This window comes from Schistocerca piceifrons, chromosome 2 (assembly GCF_021461385.2).
Source record: "Schistocerca piceifrons isolate TAMUIC-IGC-003096 chromosome 2, iqSchPice1.1, whole genome shotgun sequence".
Lineage (NCBI taxonomy): Eukaryota > Metazoa > Arthropoda > Insecta > Orthoptera > Acrididae > Schistocerca > Schistocerca piceifrons.
This window is the reverse complement of record NC_060139.1, coordinates 243968625-243988535: the sequence shown is the minus strand read 5'-3', so window position 1 is coordinate 243988535 and position 19911 is coordinate 243968625. Positions and strand designations below refer to the sequence as shown.

The window sequence follows — 19911 nt, the reverse complement described above, 5'->3', positions numbered from 1 at the left end:
AGAAGAAAAAGAAATTGGATTGGGCCTATATTAAGAAAGAATGACGGACTGGTAAAAACAGTTTTAGAAGGTTATGTAGAAAGGAAAAGGAAGCGAGGAAGGAAGAGATTCCAGATACTGGATGACATGATGGGCGGTACAACATACAGCAGCCTTAAGAAGGAAGCAATGGATCGCAGAAAATGGAGAGGCAAAGGACCTGCTAATATAGCAGATATCTGATGATGATGATTAAATGCACAGGTTTGATGTCATTTTCCTTTGTGACACTTCTCCAGCTTATTCTGCTTAGAAATGTAAACACTTTAAGTTTTCTAGTGGCACTTTCTTCACAAACCTAAATAAATTCATGCCACTACTGCCCACTCTGAAAACATTTAGATATGCATAGATATCAAATATTGGGCAACAAGGATCTTCGCTGAAGATTGCTTTTCTGATCGGCCCTTAACTTCAAATACCACACTGTCCGATTACGAGGGCGCGTTTAAAAGTAATGCATCCGAATTTTTTTTTATTTTTTTTTTCAATATCGGCTGTTACATGACACTGATATTAGCCGGTAGACTTTTCCGCATCGCTGACGTAAGTTCCAACCCTCTGCCGCTAGAGGGCTCCAAACTATAGTATGTAGCATGGCGATGTGTATCGTAACAGTGTAAGTGTACTGCGAGATACTCAGAAACCCGAAAGCGCGAATTCCAAGAGTTTGTCCGCATATCGAACACCCTGTCCTTCAGCACGATAATGCCAGACCACACACGAGCGCTGCGACATCTGCTACAATCCGACGTCTTTGGTTCACCGTCATCGACCATCCTCGATACAATGTCGACTTGGCTCCATCTAATTTTCAGCTGTTTCAAAACCTTAAAGAACAGCTTTGAGGACTTCAATTTGATAGGGTTGAAGCGGTGCCACCAGAGGTGAGGGCGTGGCTCCGTCAACTTTGTCAAACATTCTGCAGTGACGATATTAACAAACATGTCCCTCGTTGGAAGAAATGTGTTCTTCGCCAGGGTGCCTAGGCATGAACAATGAAGATGCATTATCTTCATGAGGTTGGATTATTTAAAAAGTTGTAAGAGTATTCACATAGAAAATTGGAGACATTACTTTTCAGCAAGCCCTATTAGTTCACACTATTTGCGGGGTAAACGTTCTGCTTGTGGCATTGTTGGTATTGCAGGGTTCACAAAATTTGCCATGAGAATAAATTATGCAATAGTAACCCCTTTCGTAATAATCTGAGCTGCATCTCTCAGTGAATACCAGTGAAGGTATAAATTACAACTCTTCTTAACAATATATTTCCTTTCACCACCCTTGTCGACATGAAGAACGACTAAAGGTGCAAATCTTTAGTAGTCTCTCTGTTCGGTTACTTCACTCCGTTCGATTGGTAAGCTTTCTGCTTACACTTCTGTTGGTCTTTATACTAAAGCAGCAAACCTTTAGTAGTTCTTCATTTCCACAGAGGTGCGAAACGAATCATTTATGCTCCTGATGTTAAAGTGAGAGAGAAGCCAACGAATTAAGGGAGCAAAGGAGCGTCATGTTGACATCCTGGTAATTAAAAACGGAACACTAGCACAGTTGGAATATCTTTGGCAGGAGTATCGTCAAAACTCTACAGATCAGGATACTCTCATAGTGCCATTTACACCTGAGAGGCTTTTCCAAATAGATAGTTTACGGGAAGATAATTACATATAAATGTCTATAGTTTAATTCTCTGTTAACAACAGACTAGCCGGGGTTGTGCTCTGTGTTTGTCATTTCCGTTATTAAATATTGTTTCTTGTTCACGCGGTGGTGCAAAACTCCCAATTACAGTTTTCTGGCCATAGCCACCATTATGTTAAAGTGGATGTAGTATTTCGGCCCTTCACTGCTTCCAACGTCCTTTGATAATCCATTCAGTTTCTCCATATGCTGTAGCCAATCATCTAAGAAATTATCCTTCTGGTCTTCCGGAACTCGGTTTAGGAATGGACATACTGACTTCAGAAAATCTAAAAAAATAAAAAGACAAATATTAGATTACGATGAAAAATAACAAAGCATACAAATATTATATTTGAATATTAGTTTAAGATATCGAAAGCAGCATTTTATCAAGATAAAGTTCGCGAAAGAAGGATGTTCAATGCTTCAGACTTTATCTAACGAGGCACTGTTTATCAGTTGTTTATTCATCCATAGAGCATTTACAGACTGTGTCAGACATGTCATCTTAGTAGAAAAACAAAACAATTTAAAAAAAATTGAAGGTATAGCTCTAGGGAGCTTACATAATTAATTTTCCCTTTATTGTTTTGTTTTATTCATTGTGTTTAGTGGTAAACGTCAAGACGTTCAGATAGTAGTTCTACCTGAACATTAATTTTTCATTGTTTCTGTTTATATCCATGCTATAAAAGTGCCTGTTTTCGACAACACAGGGTGATTTTTTTCCCTCATGTACAAAGTCTATGGATTGATCGACGAGATGATACGGAACAGAAAAGATCTAATGAACTTATGTCCGGAAATTCATGATTTCCGGGTATTCGATCATACACTGTTAACAGACTGCGGTCTAATGCACGCTGCACCATGCAGCCATAGCTACAGTATGTCTTGAAAATGATTTTCGAGTGCCTCAAGGCATGTATGTACGCGCTGTAGCAAGCTCTGTCTCACACGTTCACGTGGGCCAGGCTGCATCGGAACAGTGTCATAGGCAGCATGAATATCCTCCTTCCTTGTCTGCATATCTGGAATGATTCTGTGTACAGGATACTTTTGAGATGGCCCCATAACCAGAAACCACACCGGTTGAGATCCAGTAAACGTGAAGCCATGCAACTGGACACCCTCGTCCGGTCCACCGACCTGGCAAGACACGATTGAGATGCGTCCAGTAGGCTGGAGAACCATCATGTAGCCGCCACGTAACCCTTCGAATCATCAATGGCACTTCTTCCAGTAAGGGAGGCAAAGTCACCCGCAAGAAACGCCGATAGTTCCGGCCCGTTAGGCGACGCTGAAGGAAGACTGGCGCCAAAAGACGATCGCCAATTATCCCGGCCCACACATTCCGGCTGCTCTGATGCTGATAATTCGCTGTCACCATACCATGGGGATTCTGCATATTATAGCACAGATCACTGATAAGAAAGTTGAACATACCAATTCTCGTAAAGGTGGTCTCAGCTGTGAATAGGACAGACGACACAAATCCCAGAATCGTGGTTGCCTGGGGAAGAAACCAGTGACGAAACTGCTCCCGACGAGGAAAGTCTGTCTCTAGAACGCCCTGCGCACGTCTGAAGCGATGAGGGTAGTAACAACTGATATAGAGAAAGTTCCACACGGTCGTCTGGCTTACCCCTTACTGGCGGGCAAACCGAATGGTACGGTCGCCTTCCTGATGTGTTAATCATATTTTCTTCCAAGTCTGGTGTTCGAACATTTCGGGTACGTTCTTCATGGTTTCCTGTTTCCTGAAACAACCCTGTCTCAGACAAATGGCGATACACTGTTGCAAATATTGAATGCTGTGGCTACTGTCGGTTAGGACAGCTCTCCTGATACAATCTTGCTGCTCCCGCCCCCTCGCCCCTTTGCCATTTGCCTTTCCGCAAGTGAACACTATGTCGGAACCAATGCGTACAACACTGTATCACACCCACTTCAACATGAATCACATAGAGAAGTGAATCGGATACAACGTTACCAATTACTATGGCAGGAGAGGGCTCTAGGGCATGACATCTGAGGAACTGTACCACCCTCTAGAAGAAAACCATGCATACTGTAAGTGTGGCTGCATGGTATTGCAGCGCGTATTAGACCGCAGTCTCTGTGTCAAAGTATGATTGAATAAATGATCTCTAGCGTGGAAACCATGCACATTCGGACGTATTTCATTAGACTTTTTTTCAGTGTACTCTCAGTACATGGTGAAAAAAAATCACTCTGTAGAGACTGAACAATCGAGTTGTAGGACCGTGAGTAACATGAGGACGCGGACTGCAGACATGTGGCATGGCTGGTGCGTTGGTTTTCATGCGTTAAATCATGGATAAATCATTTAAATTAATACGTGCTGAGACATGGCTTAGCCACAGCCTGGGGAATGTTTCCAGAATGAGATTTTCACTCTGCAGCGGAGTGTGCACTGATATGAAACTTCCTCGCAGATTAAAACTGTGTGCCGGACCGAGACTCGAACTCGGGACCTTTGCCTTTCGCGGGCAAGTGCTCTGAGCTACCCAAGCACGACTCACGCACCGTCCTCATACCTTTACTTCTGCCAGTACCTCACCTCCTACCTCCCAAAAGGCAAAGGTCCCGAGTTCGAGTCTCGGTCCGGCTCACAGTTTTAATCTGCCAGGAAGTTTTAATGTAGTACGGTATCTGGTTTCTCTTTAAAACAGAATTTGCTCCGGTCATAATATTTTGTCAATCTGGTTTCCCGTTAAAACAAAATTTGCTCCAGTCATAATATCTGGTCAATATACGACAATGTTTTCAAAATTTTAGAAAACATTTTGTAGATGGAGCATAGTGATCGGTATAAAATGCTAAAGAACCGTAATTACACGGATCTCGCTCCGTCTGCGGTCACCAGCAGCCATAACGGCAGAAAGAGCCTAAAGATGGTTCGAGGAACGAACCGAAACCTGTTGCTAACAAATGAACAATCTGGAAACGCGATCAGGACTGTTTTCATTTAATTTTTAAGACAATGTTGTCATTGGAACAGTACGAACACATAAATGTACTGTTCGCTCCATTCCGCACCCTATAATTTTTTTACTATTTAGTAAATTAATAGCCATACTTGCTCGCATTCATTCATTGGATTAACCACGTTGTATAGCGTCATGTTCCTGAAGTAATACATAAATAACTTTATGAAATGAAGATATTTACAAATCCATTACACTGTGTACTGACACACCTATTATAAGTGTGCTTTGTTCTGACCGGTCGAGAACTGTAGCCCTCGCAATATTCAAATCTGACAGCTGGCGTACATGTGTTTGAGGTTAGTTAGTTTACAACATTATGTTAAATTTAAGGGTTGTGCATATTAGTGTGTTTCACGTAAATGAGTACATTTCTGGGTGCACGCATACATATTATTCAACAACATTTTCACGGTATACTTGTGGGAACTAAATGTCAGAGAATGACTCAATATTTCATATTGCCCAATGTTATTGGCTGTCTGTAGGTAAGATTGAAAGTTGTGTAATATATTATACGGCATACTGACGGATGTACTGAAATAAGATTTTAAGTAAAATGTCTCATGCTAATGGCGCTGGCTAATATTGAATGCCTGTCAGAGCTGTCTGTTACGGTGTTTATTTTGTGCATTTTGATGCGTTGTGAAATGGAAATGGGTTCGAAATAGAGGAACGGACATTTATTATTGAAAATACTTAGTGGTTTCCAGTCTCACAATAGTACTTAATTGTTGCATTGCACATTTACACAGTAAAATAATACTGATGGAGAAACGCTATTTAGGAACATATTTTTTACTATATTTGATGTATTCCCCGTAATTTAGAAAGACATACTACAACAAGAATGCAACACATAACATCTAGCATATATACCAAGACTACATACATTGGGCCAGGAGGTCTAAACATGTCAACTCAATGCTGACACACATAACACATATTTCGAGCACGAACATTCAACACTTCCTGTTGAACAAATGTTTTATGTGCTCACAATAATCATGAACACTACATCGTTTTGGAGCACTACGCATTGTACTCTATGTTGTTAAACCATACAGTTTTTCAAATACCTGGAATTTGTCTTTACTGAGAGCCTTGGTCAATAAATCAGACCCGCTTCCTCCGCACACAAACAGTTTATAACCGTATCCTTCTGTTTTAGGCGATACCTAGTAAAATGGTACCCAATATCAATGTGCTTGAAACATACACTTGTTATTTGCTTCTGAGCTAGCTTGACAGTTCCCTTGTTGTCGGAAAACATTTTGGTAGACTCGATAATCGTATGTGGCTCAGTTTCACGTATTAGAGCTCTTAATCATAACACTTCTAGTATGGTGAAAGAAAATGCCATATAGTCAGCCTCAACAGTAATCAAAACCACTGTTGGTTCATTCTTGCAAGACCAAGATATTAATCCTCCCATCAACCTGAAACAGCTGCCTGTAATAGAATGTCTGTTACGCAGTTCTTTTCCCCAGTCTGCATCAATATAACTTTCCAGGTTCTAGTTCACTGTCTAACAATTACTTAATTGGTAATCAACGGTTCCTTTCAAATATATAAATTTTCTTTTAACTGCAACCCAACGTTTAATTCTAGGGTCTTAGCAAATTTTGTTCACAATATGCTGCAAATAAGGTAATTGCTTTTTCACATTCTACCTTCGTTTTCTACTAACAGCTTTGTGGCAGGCGTGCCGAGAAATGCGCGAGCTGTAGCTAGTGCCGGCCGAAACTAGCGGTGCCCGCCGCCACAACACCCGCAGATTTACCATTTGGCCAGATTTTGGGAATGGTGCGAAGTACACGGGCTCGCACAAGACAAAGTGGAGACCAGTGTGAGCTGAGCAACGGACCAATATAGACGTGTATCCATGTGTATAATTCTGTTTGCCGCAAACCAAAGCGTCGAGCTCTGGACCAAAGTGTCGAGCTTAAACTGAGTTCCCCACAACGCGATCTGGATCTTCTAGACAGTACCACGCGTATCGTTACGTCGCGACCACAAAGTACACGGCGCTCAGTGGGTGGGAAGACCGTTATCGGTTTTGTCTGTTCACGCGTCCATTGTTTCATCGCCATTACACGATCGGATCACGTGCTCTATAGTTAAGGAGTGTACAATCCCCATCTCACTCGTATGGTTTCTTTCCTTGTGGTGCACTCGTAAATATCATTCGTAGAAAAAAAAATGGTTCAGATGGCTCTGAGCACTATAGGACTTAACATCTGAGGTCATCAGTCACCTAGAACTTAGAACTACTTAAACCTAACTAACTTAAGGGCATCACACACATCCATGCCCGAGGCAGGATTCGAACCTGCGACCGTAGTGGTCGCGCTGTTCTAGACTGAAGCGCCTAGATCCGCTCGGCCACACCGGCTGGAGTAGAAAAAGACTCTAATTCCTTTTCTGTAGCTTTCTTCCAATAAACTGCACTCGGGCTAATCAAGGCTTCTTCAACTGTAAGAGATTACTGTTGAATATTTGAGCATCCACACACATTTTATATTCTGGATACAATTTAGATTATATTCTACAAGATGAACGCCGCAAATTTACGTCCATTGTTGCTGGAGTTTCATGGTTCTCATTATCCTTTTCATCTTCAGTCAACATATCTGATTCTACCTGAACAGCTCTTTCATGTACATTAAATCCAAAATTTTCTGGTGCTTTTGAACGTCTTGGACATCTTATTCAGATTAATATGTGCACATACTTTTTCGCTGTACGTTTCATTCTCACCAATTATAAAAATATTACCTCTCTGCTAGTTAGTCCCGTTTTTGATTCAGGCTTTACGATTCAGTAACCTTGGAAATCTTCACATTTTCCAATAAATATGATTTTCAAATTTAGAGCACCATTTTCTTCTAAGTAGTTTGGGAACTTGTACCATGGCCTTACATTTAAATATTCTTAGATGGTCTAGATCTGGCTTCTTTCCAGTCCAAATTTCATATGTGGTCGTGTTTGGTAAGTCTTTAGTTGGCGATTTACTATTCAGATACTCTGCACTTTATTCTGCTTCTGCCCAATAACATATGAGTAATTCTGGATCCTTTAAACATGCTCCTTGCTTTTTACAGAATTTTTCTGTTAGCCTGTTGTGCTACTGCGTTATGGTCAGAACTAAAGCAAGGTGCAGTTTGATTTCTGATTCCAAGTTCACTCAGTCGTTGTCTAAAGTGTATATTGACGCATTCGGTACTATTTTCTTACCTGATAACTTTTATATTCTTACCACTCCTTCTTTCAGCCATGACGCGAAAGTGGCAAATATCTCGCTCACTTTGTCCTTGGTTCCAGGGAAATAAACGTGGGTATATCTCGAAAAATTACCAATCAAGGTAAGGAAACAACAAGTGCTCTGATAGATTCCTTTTAAATGCGTCCAAACGTCTGTGAGTATCAGCTGTGAAAGCTCAGTACATCTATTTTTACTTGTTTTAAGCGATAATCTGGCTTGATTTCATTGTAAACAAATTTTACAACGAGAGTTACAACGCTTATATTCCTTTAACTCTGTTGCCGTGTGTTTTAACAAGGCCGTACTTCTCCTACTATGATGTCCAGTCCTTTATGATATAAAAAACCTTTTGCGGAATGTAAAGGACAACTATTTCAAACTTCAGGAACATCTAATTCATAAATAACTTTTTCTTTAGTATCTGTGGGTCTCACACTGGCCCTTCTGATCAATTATTTCTCCACAATTTAAATAGAATAATTATCTTGTAGCCCTTATTCACTATTTCACTAACTGAAGGAAAAATCTTTAGCAGCATTCTTAATATAATGTACATTATGAGCTGTAATGCCGTGTGATTCTGCATTAGCATTCAAATTAAAGTTTATCTTTCTTTCCCATTCACATTGTAATGAAGAAACATCCACTGTTAGGCGAACAATGTACGTTCTAGGTGAAACATCGTATAAAACTCATTGGCCTTTGGTTATATTCAAAGACACTGCACAATCAAGGAACTAACCTGTACTCTTACTCCAAATTTCGCCAAGAATAATATGCTGTGCCTTACCTTTACTGTTTTCTTTCCTTTGTGTTCCCTTTGAAACAAGACTTTTTCTTGTGTACTTCTTTTTCCTTGGCATTTATAACATCGAACAGGTTTCTTCTTTTTGTATTTTAGATACGAAGCCATTCCTATGTCCTGGATAGAATATTTTTATATATTCTTAATATCTTGACTTTTACGCTGTCGCCTGTAATTGGTTTACCTGAATTCTCTAGGCCCATAATTATGTGGGAGAACTTAGAGGTAGTTCCGCTAGTAACAAGGTACCAATCCATTTATTAGCGACGTCGAATGCATTATTTCTTAAACGATTCAAAGTAGAAGAAGATTTTGTTCACATATTCATCAACATTTTTACATTCGTCTAGGCGTGTGGTGATAAGCTCTCTTTGCAAATTCATTTTCCTAATCAAACTTCCTTCTTCAAACGCTCTTCTTAGATTGTCCCATACTTCCTTCGCCGTACTGGCCTTTTCTGTGTGAAGGTAATTAACATGATCCGACTAGAAGAATTAATTTGGATTTTGCCTTACGATCTTTGTTCTGGAAATCTAAATCTCTGAAATTCAACGTTCCATCAATGACATCCCAAAGATCGTCCAAGTGCAGATAAGCTTATACTACAGACTTCGAAGCTGCATAATTATCTCGACCAATGAACTTGAAACACGTATGTAATATAGCAGCGATGGCGAGGCATTGTAGCATCTGTGACCAGAGAGTTTGCGCTTGACCGCGCGAGTGTTGCGAGCGGGTCTCAGTCAGTAGTCGTTGCGAGTAGCAGTCAGTCAGTCGTTGCGAGTCTGTCAGTTCTGTAGTCGTCATGCAGAGCGGTCGGTCAGTAGTAGCAGCCCAGTGCGGTTGTGTGATGTAGGCGGTCGGCAACACTGGTCAAGATGAGGAATAAGGTATACTGTTAATTAATATAATCATTAGATAATGAAAAATTTTATTTATTGTAATTATTCTCCAACAAGTCTCCCAATAATAATTTTTTATTTCAAAAGCATTTTCTCAAAAATTTAATTTTTTTTTGAACTCAAGATTTCGTTGCACTTCCCATTTCATTCCACTTCTTTTGAAGAAAAATTCCACTAAAATCACAAAAAAAAGAGAATATTATTATTTGCAATGCAGTTCCTCCAAGCGGTGCGCAACAACAAGAGCAGATATGTGACATCCATTTATTCTGAGGTAAGACTTTAATTCTGATTGTTTTACACAGGGCCAAACACCGATATTTCGGTTTAATTGTAATTTCTTGTCACTGAACGGACTTTAAATTTTGTGAAGAATTTATATTTGAGTCAGATTGCGTATTTCACATTTTTGTTGCCACTTTCAATACCTCTCATTGTGGGCGAGGTTACGCTTAGAGCAATGACCATTAGCATTCATAATTAAATATTGTCGTGTTTCTTTCCTTCAAAATTTTGTGGGGAGGTTACACTTGGCGACACCCAGTCCAGGATCGTATTTCGTTGAGAGTCTTTTGAGCAACAGTCAGATATCTGCTCTTATTTGCTTAAATATAATTAGGATTTGGCGCAACGCTTTTATTAACTTGTGACTTTCTCTCTACAGGTCAACGGCAATTCGTTGCTCTATTGTATTTGTGTGTTGCTTTTGCATATGTGCTTAATTGTTTTGTGAATAATTTTGACTATTGTTAAAATGCCGCGAAAGACTGTGAATAGTGTATCGCGAAGTATTTTGAATGAAACTACCGACTCAAACAACTTTACCGATAGGACATGTGACACGCAATGTAATGATGACAATCCTGCGTTCACTAACAATCAGTGCATTCCAACCACTAATGATGCCTTTTACCTTAATGATGAACAAACGAACTCAATTGTCTCGTCTGTTAATTTGACGACAATTGATGACGCGGGACGCTCTATTGCAATGAGCGCTGCCGAGCTTAACACACCCGATTCGGAAAACTCAAGTAATGTACAGACAAATTTGTCTAATGAAAATGAACAGATCACACAAAGTAGGACAGATTTATTTAATTCCGAAACAATGACTGATAGTATACATTTGACTGACAAACCTTTTTGTAAATTTCAAAATGACCAAATGGTTACAGAAAGTGAAACAATTCCAGATCCACTATTGAACAGCACAGAGAATAGAAATGCTGACGTTGAGTCGAATCCAATTATGGCTTTGTTGCGACAAATGAGTAAACAACTTAATGAACAGAACAAAAAACTTGACAATAATGACAAAAAACAAGACAAACTTAGTGAACAGGTCAAACAAGATAATGAAAAACTCAATCAACAGTTAAATGAAAAATTAGACGACAGTTCCAGACAGCTTAGTGAACAAATAAGAGCCGTTGCCGCGCAGTGTCATGACACTAAGGAACAGTTGCGAGTGGAAATTGAGGCTTGTTCACGAAAAAATAGCGAAGAAATAAAGTCTGTTGCACAAGAATTAAGGGAAATGCAAACAGCCGCAACAGAAACACTCAGAGACGAAATTAGCGGAGTCGCTAAACAATGCTCTGAAAAAGCTACACAATTACGGGACGAGTTTAAAGCAATGACGGTAGAACTTTCGCGCTCAGTGGACGCAAAGATAGACGCGAAATTCGAACAGCAGAACACCCAGATTAACGAGCGCTTTAATCAGCACATACAGAACAGTGATACGCGTTTCCGCAGATTTATTCAGGATCAAAACAAAGTAAAACGACAAGTCATGGAAACAATCACTGCACAAAGACAAGAGGACAAACGTAAAATATTCGCGAAAGCGAAGACGTATGTAGACAATAATATTACTACAGTGTCCGACAAAATTAATACCATAGAACAATTGAACGCGGAATTACGGGATGAAATTTCTGACCTTAAATCAAAAACAGATACACACACAGTAAATATTCAAACAGTGACAGATAGATTCGAACAATTAGATCTAACACAGGATTGTGATGTTATCAAAGGTGATGTTAAAAAACTGAGCGAAACTACGCGCAAGCTGCAAAAACAGATTAATGCGTCTGATTCTAAAACCGATGATCAGGTTAAAATACTGACTGAAAAATATGATGAATTGGCCAGTCGTATTGATGTTATCGAAAATACTAATGACAATAAATCAGACGATACTGCACCTGTTTCTTTTATCCAAACACCTGAATTTCAAAATTTACAGCAGACAATTAATGAGATCGATTCATCTAACAACACGTTACGTAGGAAGTTATCAAATTTACAACAAGAAGTAACAGAAATGAAAAACACTTCTGTTAATAACATGCCACAACAGACGCCACTTTATGAACATGTGTCAGACTTACGCAGCGTGTATAATGTGAACAATTTACAGCAACTACGCGACTTAAAATCCGAAAAGCCACGCGACTTAAAATCTGAAAAGCTACGCAACTTGAAATCCGAAATCACACAGACAAACAGACTTTCACACAAACCTGAACGTATTATCAAACTAAGTGACGAGAACGTAGATTTCGAGCAATTTGCATTTGTAAGAAAATCTAAAGAATTTAATAATGACAGAACACAGGTACACGCTTTGAGCTGTATACGACAATTTGTTTTTATGCTTTCACCGCTATTGCCTGTAATGCAGAAGCTAACTTTGAACCAGATGCGACAATTTATTTTTGTATTTACAACAGCATTGCCTGTAATGAAGAAATTTGAATTAGCACGGATACAACAATTTGCCTTTGAAATTTTACCGCTATTGCCTGTAACACAAAAGCTAAAATTTATTCTCAGTGCGTAATAGACCTCAGGGGATTCATTACGCTTTAATGAATATGTGCCGTAGCGAGCATGGGGCCCCGAGCTGTAGTAGTGCTGTTTCATCTTTAGTTTTCTGCACTGCTGCCTTCTCTTCTACTATCCTATATATCTATCCAAACTGCTCTTTAACTATTGCTCTTTGTAGAATTAAGAAACGTATGAAATGAAAACCGGATACGACAAATCTTTTACCGAATGTGACAATTTTATTAAGCACTCCCGTAATGACAACTACCGCCGTAATTTTAATAACAGATAAAATCGTAATCATCAGTATGTGTAAAATTATTAGTAACAGGAACCACATTTTGGTAACAATAGACGTTTTTCACCACAGCAGCATGAAAGTCAGCCGCTTAGCATACCTAACCAACAATGCAGTCTACAAGGTCAACCAAACTTTAATGTTTCGCCGCGTGCACGTATAGTCCCAGCTCCAACAAATAGTAACGCATGGCAGCAAAGAAATAACTACGTACAGACAACACACCATTTCAACTCGTATCGCAATGCGCCGTATAGAAATTACTATCATGACAGACGTAAAAATAACGAGCACAATTTTCAGCGTACATTTAATAACAGTCGATCTTATGAGCAGCAACAACATCAGCAACAACGAATAATCATGAAGGAAACAGACAATAGGTGTCATCGATAGCGTAATACGTCAGTAAGAAATAACAGAACAGTTCATATAGTGGATATGCCACAACATTCTCCCGTAAATAATAACACGTACGATAGATTTTAACCAGATACAGCACAGATTGCATACTACAGTAACGCAAACATTACTTTTGACACGCAGAATTTTGTTCACGAGAATGTAATTTGAAACATGCTCTGTTGAATGCACCACTATTATCGCACCCAGATCTTACTAGAAATTTTTCCATTGCCACCGACAGTTCCAACACCGCTTTAGGCGTACATATTTTCCAGGAAATAGAAGAAGATGGTTCAATAGTAATCAAAAACATCGCATTTGCAAGCCGCATTCTGTCACCTGCTGAACGAAATTATTCTGTTACAGAATTGGAAACATTATGTGTTGTATGGGCTTTCACGAGATTTAGGCACTTTCTTTATGGCAGACATACCACCGTTTACACAGACCACAGAGCGATACAATTTTTGCTTTCAGCCAAATTCACTCACGATAGATTAAGTAGATGGAAGCTGTATTTACAGGAATTTAATTTTACGATTGTTCACATTCCCGGCACACAAAATGTTATAGCAGACGCACTATCGCGTTCTCTCGGCAACAATCAGCAAGACATCGTAACCAACTTCTGCAAAGCAAATTTCAGCGTCATGTACATTCAACAAGTTGCATTTGAAAATTTCATTTCGTCGTCATTACGAGACATAGTATTCCTTTTTTCTTTCACATGCTTTGGTCAGCTGCGCGAGCTAATGCTTCTGTCCGTCAGCTGTGTTGTCTTCTGCTGTCACTACCAATTTACGACACTCACAAAACATAAACAAATGTTTTTCAGCAAATGATTAATTTTGACACGTGCAAACTATTACGGATAGTAACAAAGTAGAATCGGAACACAAAAGAACATGTCCGACCTCATTACCATGTTTTTGCTACATCTTTGTCGCTGTTGAACTCACTTCAACATTTGTTACTTTCACTCCGTTACGCAAAGCTACTGCTAAAACTGTTTCGAAAGCATTTGTAAAACATTTTCTATCTCATGTAGGGCATGTAATGAAAGTAATTTCTGATAATGGATCTCAATTTCGTAGTAGTGTATGGACACGCATGTTACGAGCCAGAAACATTTCTCCGATTTATATATCCAAGTACCACGCTTCTTCGAACCCTTGTGAAAGATTAATGAAGGAAATTGGTAAGCTGTGCCGAATATACTGCCACAAAAGACATATTGATTGGGATACACACATACTCTCATTCCAAGATGTAATTAATTCCATTCCAATTGAATCCACTATGCTATCTCCGACTGTTATACTGAAAAACGTTGAACCACCGAACAAAATTAAAGAATTAATAGAATTTCCCAAAAGTCGTCGCCTACGACACCACGAAATAATTGACATTGCGCTGAAGAACCTCAAACGTGCCGCAGAGCGCCGGAGAAGACAGCAAAAACAGGTTTGTACACGCCGCGACTTTCACGTTGGACAGAAGATACTAGTACGTACACACTATTTATCCAGCAAATTAAAAGGTAAGTGCAGTAAATTTGAACTTATATACGCAGGTCCGTATCGGATTCGCAGCATCCCTCACCCCAATGTAGTACACGTCGAAACTTTGAGAACCAGAAAATCGAAAGGCAATCACCATATCTCAAACATTAAACCGTTTATTGAGTGAAACCACTGTATGATTCAACACACTATGATGCCATTTACTAAAGCAATTATATTTATGTGACTACTTATTGATGATTATCGTGTTTTTTCTTGGCAAGTGCCCGGCAAGGTAAGGTTAGCAGGTCGCTTTTCTTGTCGTTACACATCAGACCGTGCACATTTTCCATTTTTTTTGTGTATGTGACTGTACTCCAGTTTTGTTTGTATGTACTGTGAAATAGTTAAGATATAACACACACCAGTTGACTTTGACATTTTTTGTTGCCCTATGACACCTCAAGATCGTGACTGTTTTACATTTTTTTTTTTGCTGCTGCATTGTATTATTCTGTGTACATTTTTGCATCTGAACACTGTCAACGTCTTTAACATATTACGTTTTCTGTCATGTTATGCTGTATGGTTAATTGTGTCACCATAAACCAGTCATTATTTAGTGGGTATATGATTTAAATGCAAGACATTAATCTTTGTTCATGAATTTCAGAAAGGAATGATGATTCTAAGAAATAAATTTACCATAAATGGGAATTTCACCTAGGGAATAAACAAAAGAAGATGCAATAACTTTATGAGGAAGAGTAAATGGATCAGGATTGGCAGGCATTAACAAGAATATACAATACTCATCACAGAATAGCAGTCTTAACTAATTTTTTCTTTCAGAATACAAGGTGATTGATGCAGGCTGTCAGACTGAACTACACATCTTAGTTTTAGTGATGAAATATGCTAGAGATAAGGAATAGTTGTATAATGAGTATTGAAGTGATTTTTTGCAGATGATAATGAATACTGATGAATAATGACGAAGGAAATGATGTTATGAATAATGAAGTTTTTCTTTACAGGTGATGATGATAATGAAGTTATGATGATATGGATAATGAAGTTTTTTTCTTTACAGATGAGGATAAGGTTGAAGTTATGTATTTACGCTATGTAGTTATTTAAGTATTTGTTGCAGTTTGCTTTGACAGCAGGTGTTACATTGCATAGTAGGATGACTGAAAGTTTTGGAAAGGACAGCGATGGAACACATTTTTATACACATTTCACTACCTGTTAATTCAAAGTTCACTACTTTTCAGCATAGTGTGCGTTTCTTCTTTCAGGTCAATAATCCATTTTGTATTTTTTCCAGGAGAAGCTTTTCATGATACTTACTAAACCTGTTACTTATTATACCTGTTCTAGTACTTGCATTTTTATTTTTTACCCATTTGTGTTTATCATTTATAAATGTGATCACATATACTGCCTTGTTACATAACCTTGCTACAGCTGACTCATGACGAATGACGTTACCTATCCTCATTTGCAGCAATAGGTCAAAAGCAAATAGTGTTATGTTTCAGCAATTAATTATCGATCCCAACGCAATGCATTGCTACCAAAAAAATGTATTACCAGTCCCACATAATGTCACTAGTTTATGATAATTCTGAATAATACTGATCAACTCTGAATAGCATGTCACTTGAGTAATGACCTCTTAAATGAGACTATATTCAAAATAATGCTTTGTCACTAGCTAATAACTGCCACTGTTTATTGTAATGATACTACTTATAATGCCTGTGATTATTAATGATTTGACTGTAATTAACTGATTTTAATAATGACTTTGTAATGATCTGAATACTACTGAAGGAGGAACACTGTTTATTGTAATGATACTACTTATAATGCCTGTGATTATTAATGATTTGACTGTAATTAACTGATTTTTAATAATGACTTCGTAATAATCTGAATAATACTGAATGATGATTCTATTCAATACTTGCTGGCCACTGAGTGCCAATAATTAATGTCACTCCACGAATTGTGATTAATTATGCCATTGATTAGCTCTTGTTTCCAATGTTGATACTTTGTAACCAGAAAAGAATGTGACTGTTTAATAATGCTTTGTAATTAGAAGAAGGCTAATGATTCTTAATAGATTAGAATGACAAATGATTAATTAACTGTCATTAAGATGTTTTGTAATTAGAAGGCTAATGAATCTTAATTACTGTTTAATAATGCTTTGTAATTAGGAGAAGGGTAATAATTCTTACTACATTGGTATGACACAATTAATTAGCTATGGTACTGTTTCATAATGCTTTGTAATCAGGAGAAGGCTAATGATTCTTATTATATTAGAATGACAAATGATTAATTAACGACAAATGATTAATTAACTGTAATTAGACAAATGATTAATTAACTGTAATTAGACAAATGATTAATCAACTGTAATTAGGAAAAGGCTAATGATTATTATTGGAATGACGAATGATTAATTAACTGTAATTAGGAGAAGGTTAATGATTATTAATTATTCTGTAACTGAAAAGAATGCGATTATTTCATAATGCTTTGTAACCAGGAAAAGAAGGCTACTGATTCTATGTACAACAATTAATGAACATTTTTCTGTAATACTACATACTTGGTACAGAAATGTTCAATAACTGGGCTATGAATGCCACAAACTACTAATTAAGTCTGTAATTGTCAATATTATGTGACATAATGTCCTTCTCCTCATAAGCTAACTACCCTGAATTACTGCAATGTCCATTTGTCCTGTTTATCCCAGTGATCATGGAGCACTATATTTGGTTTTGCACTAATTCTACGTTGGTGTGCCTTGTAAGAGTGTGGTGTTGACACGACATGCTGTCCACCACCGTGAGCAATGAAGACGTTATTATGGTCCCACTGTTTGGTGTACCTAATGTACTGCCAAAATGAAAACATGGAACATTACTACGACAGTTCAGTGTCTTTGCTACACTGATAAATTCTGATGGGAAAAGATCTTCAAGTTGTGTCACTTGGTGTTGTACTTCTGTGGAAAGATATGGACTTTCAGAGCAGCTGTGTGCAATCTAAAGTGCTACAACCATGATGCAATCCTTCCCTTTCCTATCCTGATTCTTGTCACATAAAGAAAAAATTTTTTTGGTAACATCATTTATGTTCATAGGTTATATATTTTTCGATTCGCTGAACTCCAATGCGAGTACACTTATGTCACTTGTCAACATAATATTTTTTGCCAGTCTGTTTATTTGTTCTGAATATGCTAAAGAATTTTTTCAGTGCCTGTGCACTTTATCTGTCAAATAATTTGTATATACTTTTCTGATTTGCTACTATGTTTTGTACTCACATTTTGTCTTTGTCTGATATATTTTGTACTTAGTGCGTGTGCACAACATTTACTTTATGTACTACATCTAATTATTCTTGCCAGTCTGTTTATTTGTTCTGCATATGCTAAAGAATTTTTTCAGTGCCTGTGCACTTTATTATCTGTCAAATAATTTGTATATACATGTTTTTCTGATTTGCTACTATGTTTTGTACTCACATTTTGTCTTTGTCTGATATATTTTGTACTTAGTGCGTGTGCACAACATTTAAATATTCTGTAAGTTGTAGAATTTTGTTAATTAAAGAAAAATTTTGCCGCGCTTGGCAAGTCCAAATGACTCACCATCGCTGCCAAATTTTTGCCCCCCCAGTGGAGGGTTATGAAACACGTATGTAACATAGCAGCGATGGCGAGACATTGTAGCATCTGTGACCAGAGAGTTTGCGCTTGACCGCGCGAGTGTTGCGAGCGGGTCTCAGTCAGTAGTCGTTGCGAGTAGCAGTCAGTCAGTCGTTGCGAGTCTGTCAGTTCTGTAGTCGTCATGCAGAGCGGTCGGTCAGTAGTAGCAGCCCAGTGCGGTTGTGTGATGTAGGCGGTCGGCAACACTGGTCAAGATGAGGAATAAGGTATACTGTTAATTAATATAATCATTAGATAATGAAAAATTTTATTTATTGTAATTATTCTCCAACAAGTCTCCCAATAATAATTTTTTATTTCAAAAGCATTTTCTCAAAAATTTAATTTTTTTTTGAACTCAAGATTTCGTTGCACTTCCCATTTCATTCCACTTCTTTTGAAGAAAAATTCCACTAAAATCACAAAAAAAAAGAGAATATTATTATTTGCAATGCAGTTCCTCCAAGCGGTGCGCAACAACAAGAGCAGATATGTGACATCCATTTATTCTGAGGTAAGACTTTAATTCTGATTGTTTTACACAGGGCCAAACACCGATATTTCGGTTTAATTGTAATTTCTTGTCACTGAACGGACTTTAAATTTTGTGAAGAATTTATATTTGAGTCAGATTGCGTATTTCACATTTTTGTTGCCACTTTCAATACCTCTCATTGTGGGCGAGGTTACGCTTAGAGCAATGACCATTAGCATTCATAATTAAATATTGTCGTGTTTCTTTCCTTCAAAATTTTGTGGGGAGGTTACAAACTTCATAATCTGCCTCATTTGGGCAGAAGTTCTTTGCGCAGTTGCAATACAAGTACTGTAAGTTATGGACTTCTCACAAGTAATATTAAGTATACCACAATTTACTGGTCAAAGTTATTCAATTCGGTCTTCCTAGGACCATAACCAATTGAATTTTATATCTGTACAGTAAAATAATATAGGCGGAGAAATACTGTTCACGAAGATAGATTTTATTTATTATATTTAATTTGCTCCTGGCAGTTTGCAAAGGCAAACACACAAAAGCATACAACGCAAAATCTAGCATAGATAGCTAATAATACATATAATAGGTGAAAAGGTCCATACACATTAACTCATTGCCAATACACATAACAAATCTTTTGTTCACCAAATCTCAACATAAATGGAACGAATATAGCAGACACCATGAGAAAATGGAGCAATTCTATCAGTTGTTGTCGAAATATAGGGAAACGTACCTGGGAGCACATAAGCTTCATTTAGTAAAGAAATTAAATTCATTGTGGAAAAATTATAAGAAAGAGCTGAAAAGAATTACAAGTGCATCGAAAAGCGAGGCTGATGGTGCCGAGCTACTGGAACCACCACTTTGGTGCGTTGGTGGCTTGAGCTTTATACAAGGGCAAGAAATTTTTTAA

General features: G+C 37.9%; 1 protein-coding gene across 1 annotated transcript in view; it reads right to left on the bottom strand.

Annotated features, from left to right (window-relative positions):
- Positions 1 to 1830: 1830 nt before the first annotated feature.
- LOC124775287 (juvenile hormone acid O-methyltransferase-like) overlaps positions 1831 to 19911 on the bottom strand; it is a 118043-nt gene continuing 99962 nt past the window's right edge. The window contains exon 6 of the mRNA XM_047250125.1: positions 1831 to 2015. Coding sequence (XP_047106081.1) covers positions 1831 to 2015 — 185 coding nt within the window. The remainder of the gene's footprint in view (positions 2016 to 19911) is intronic.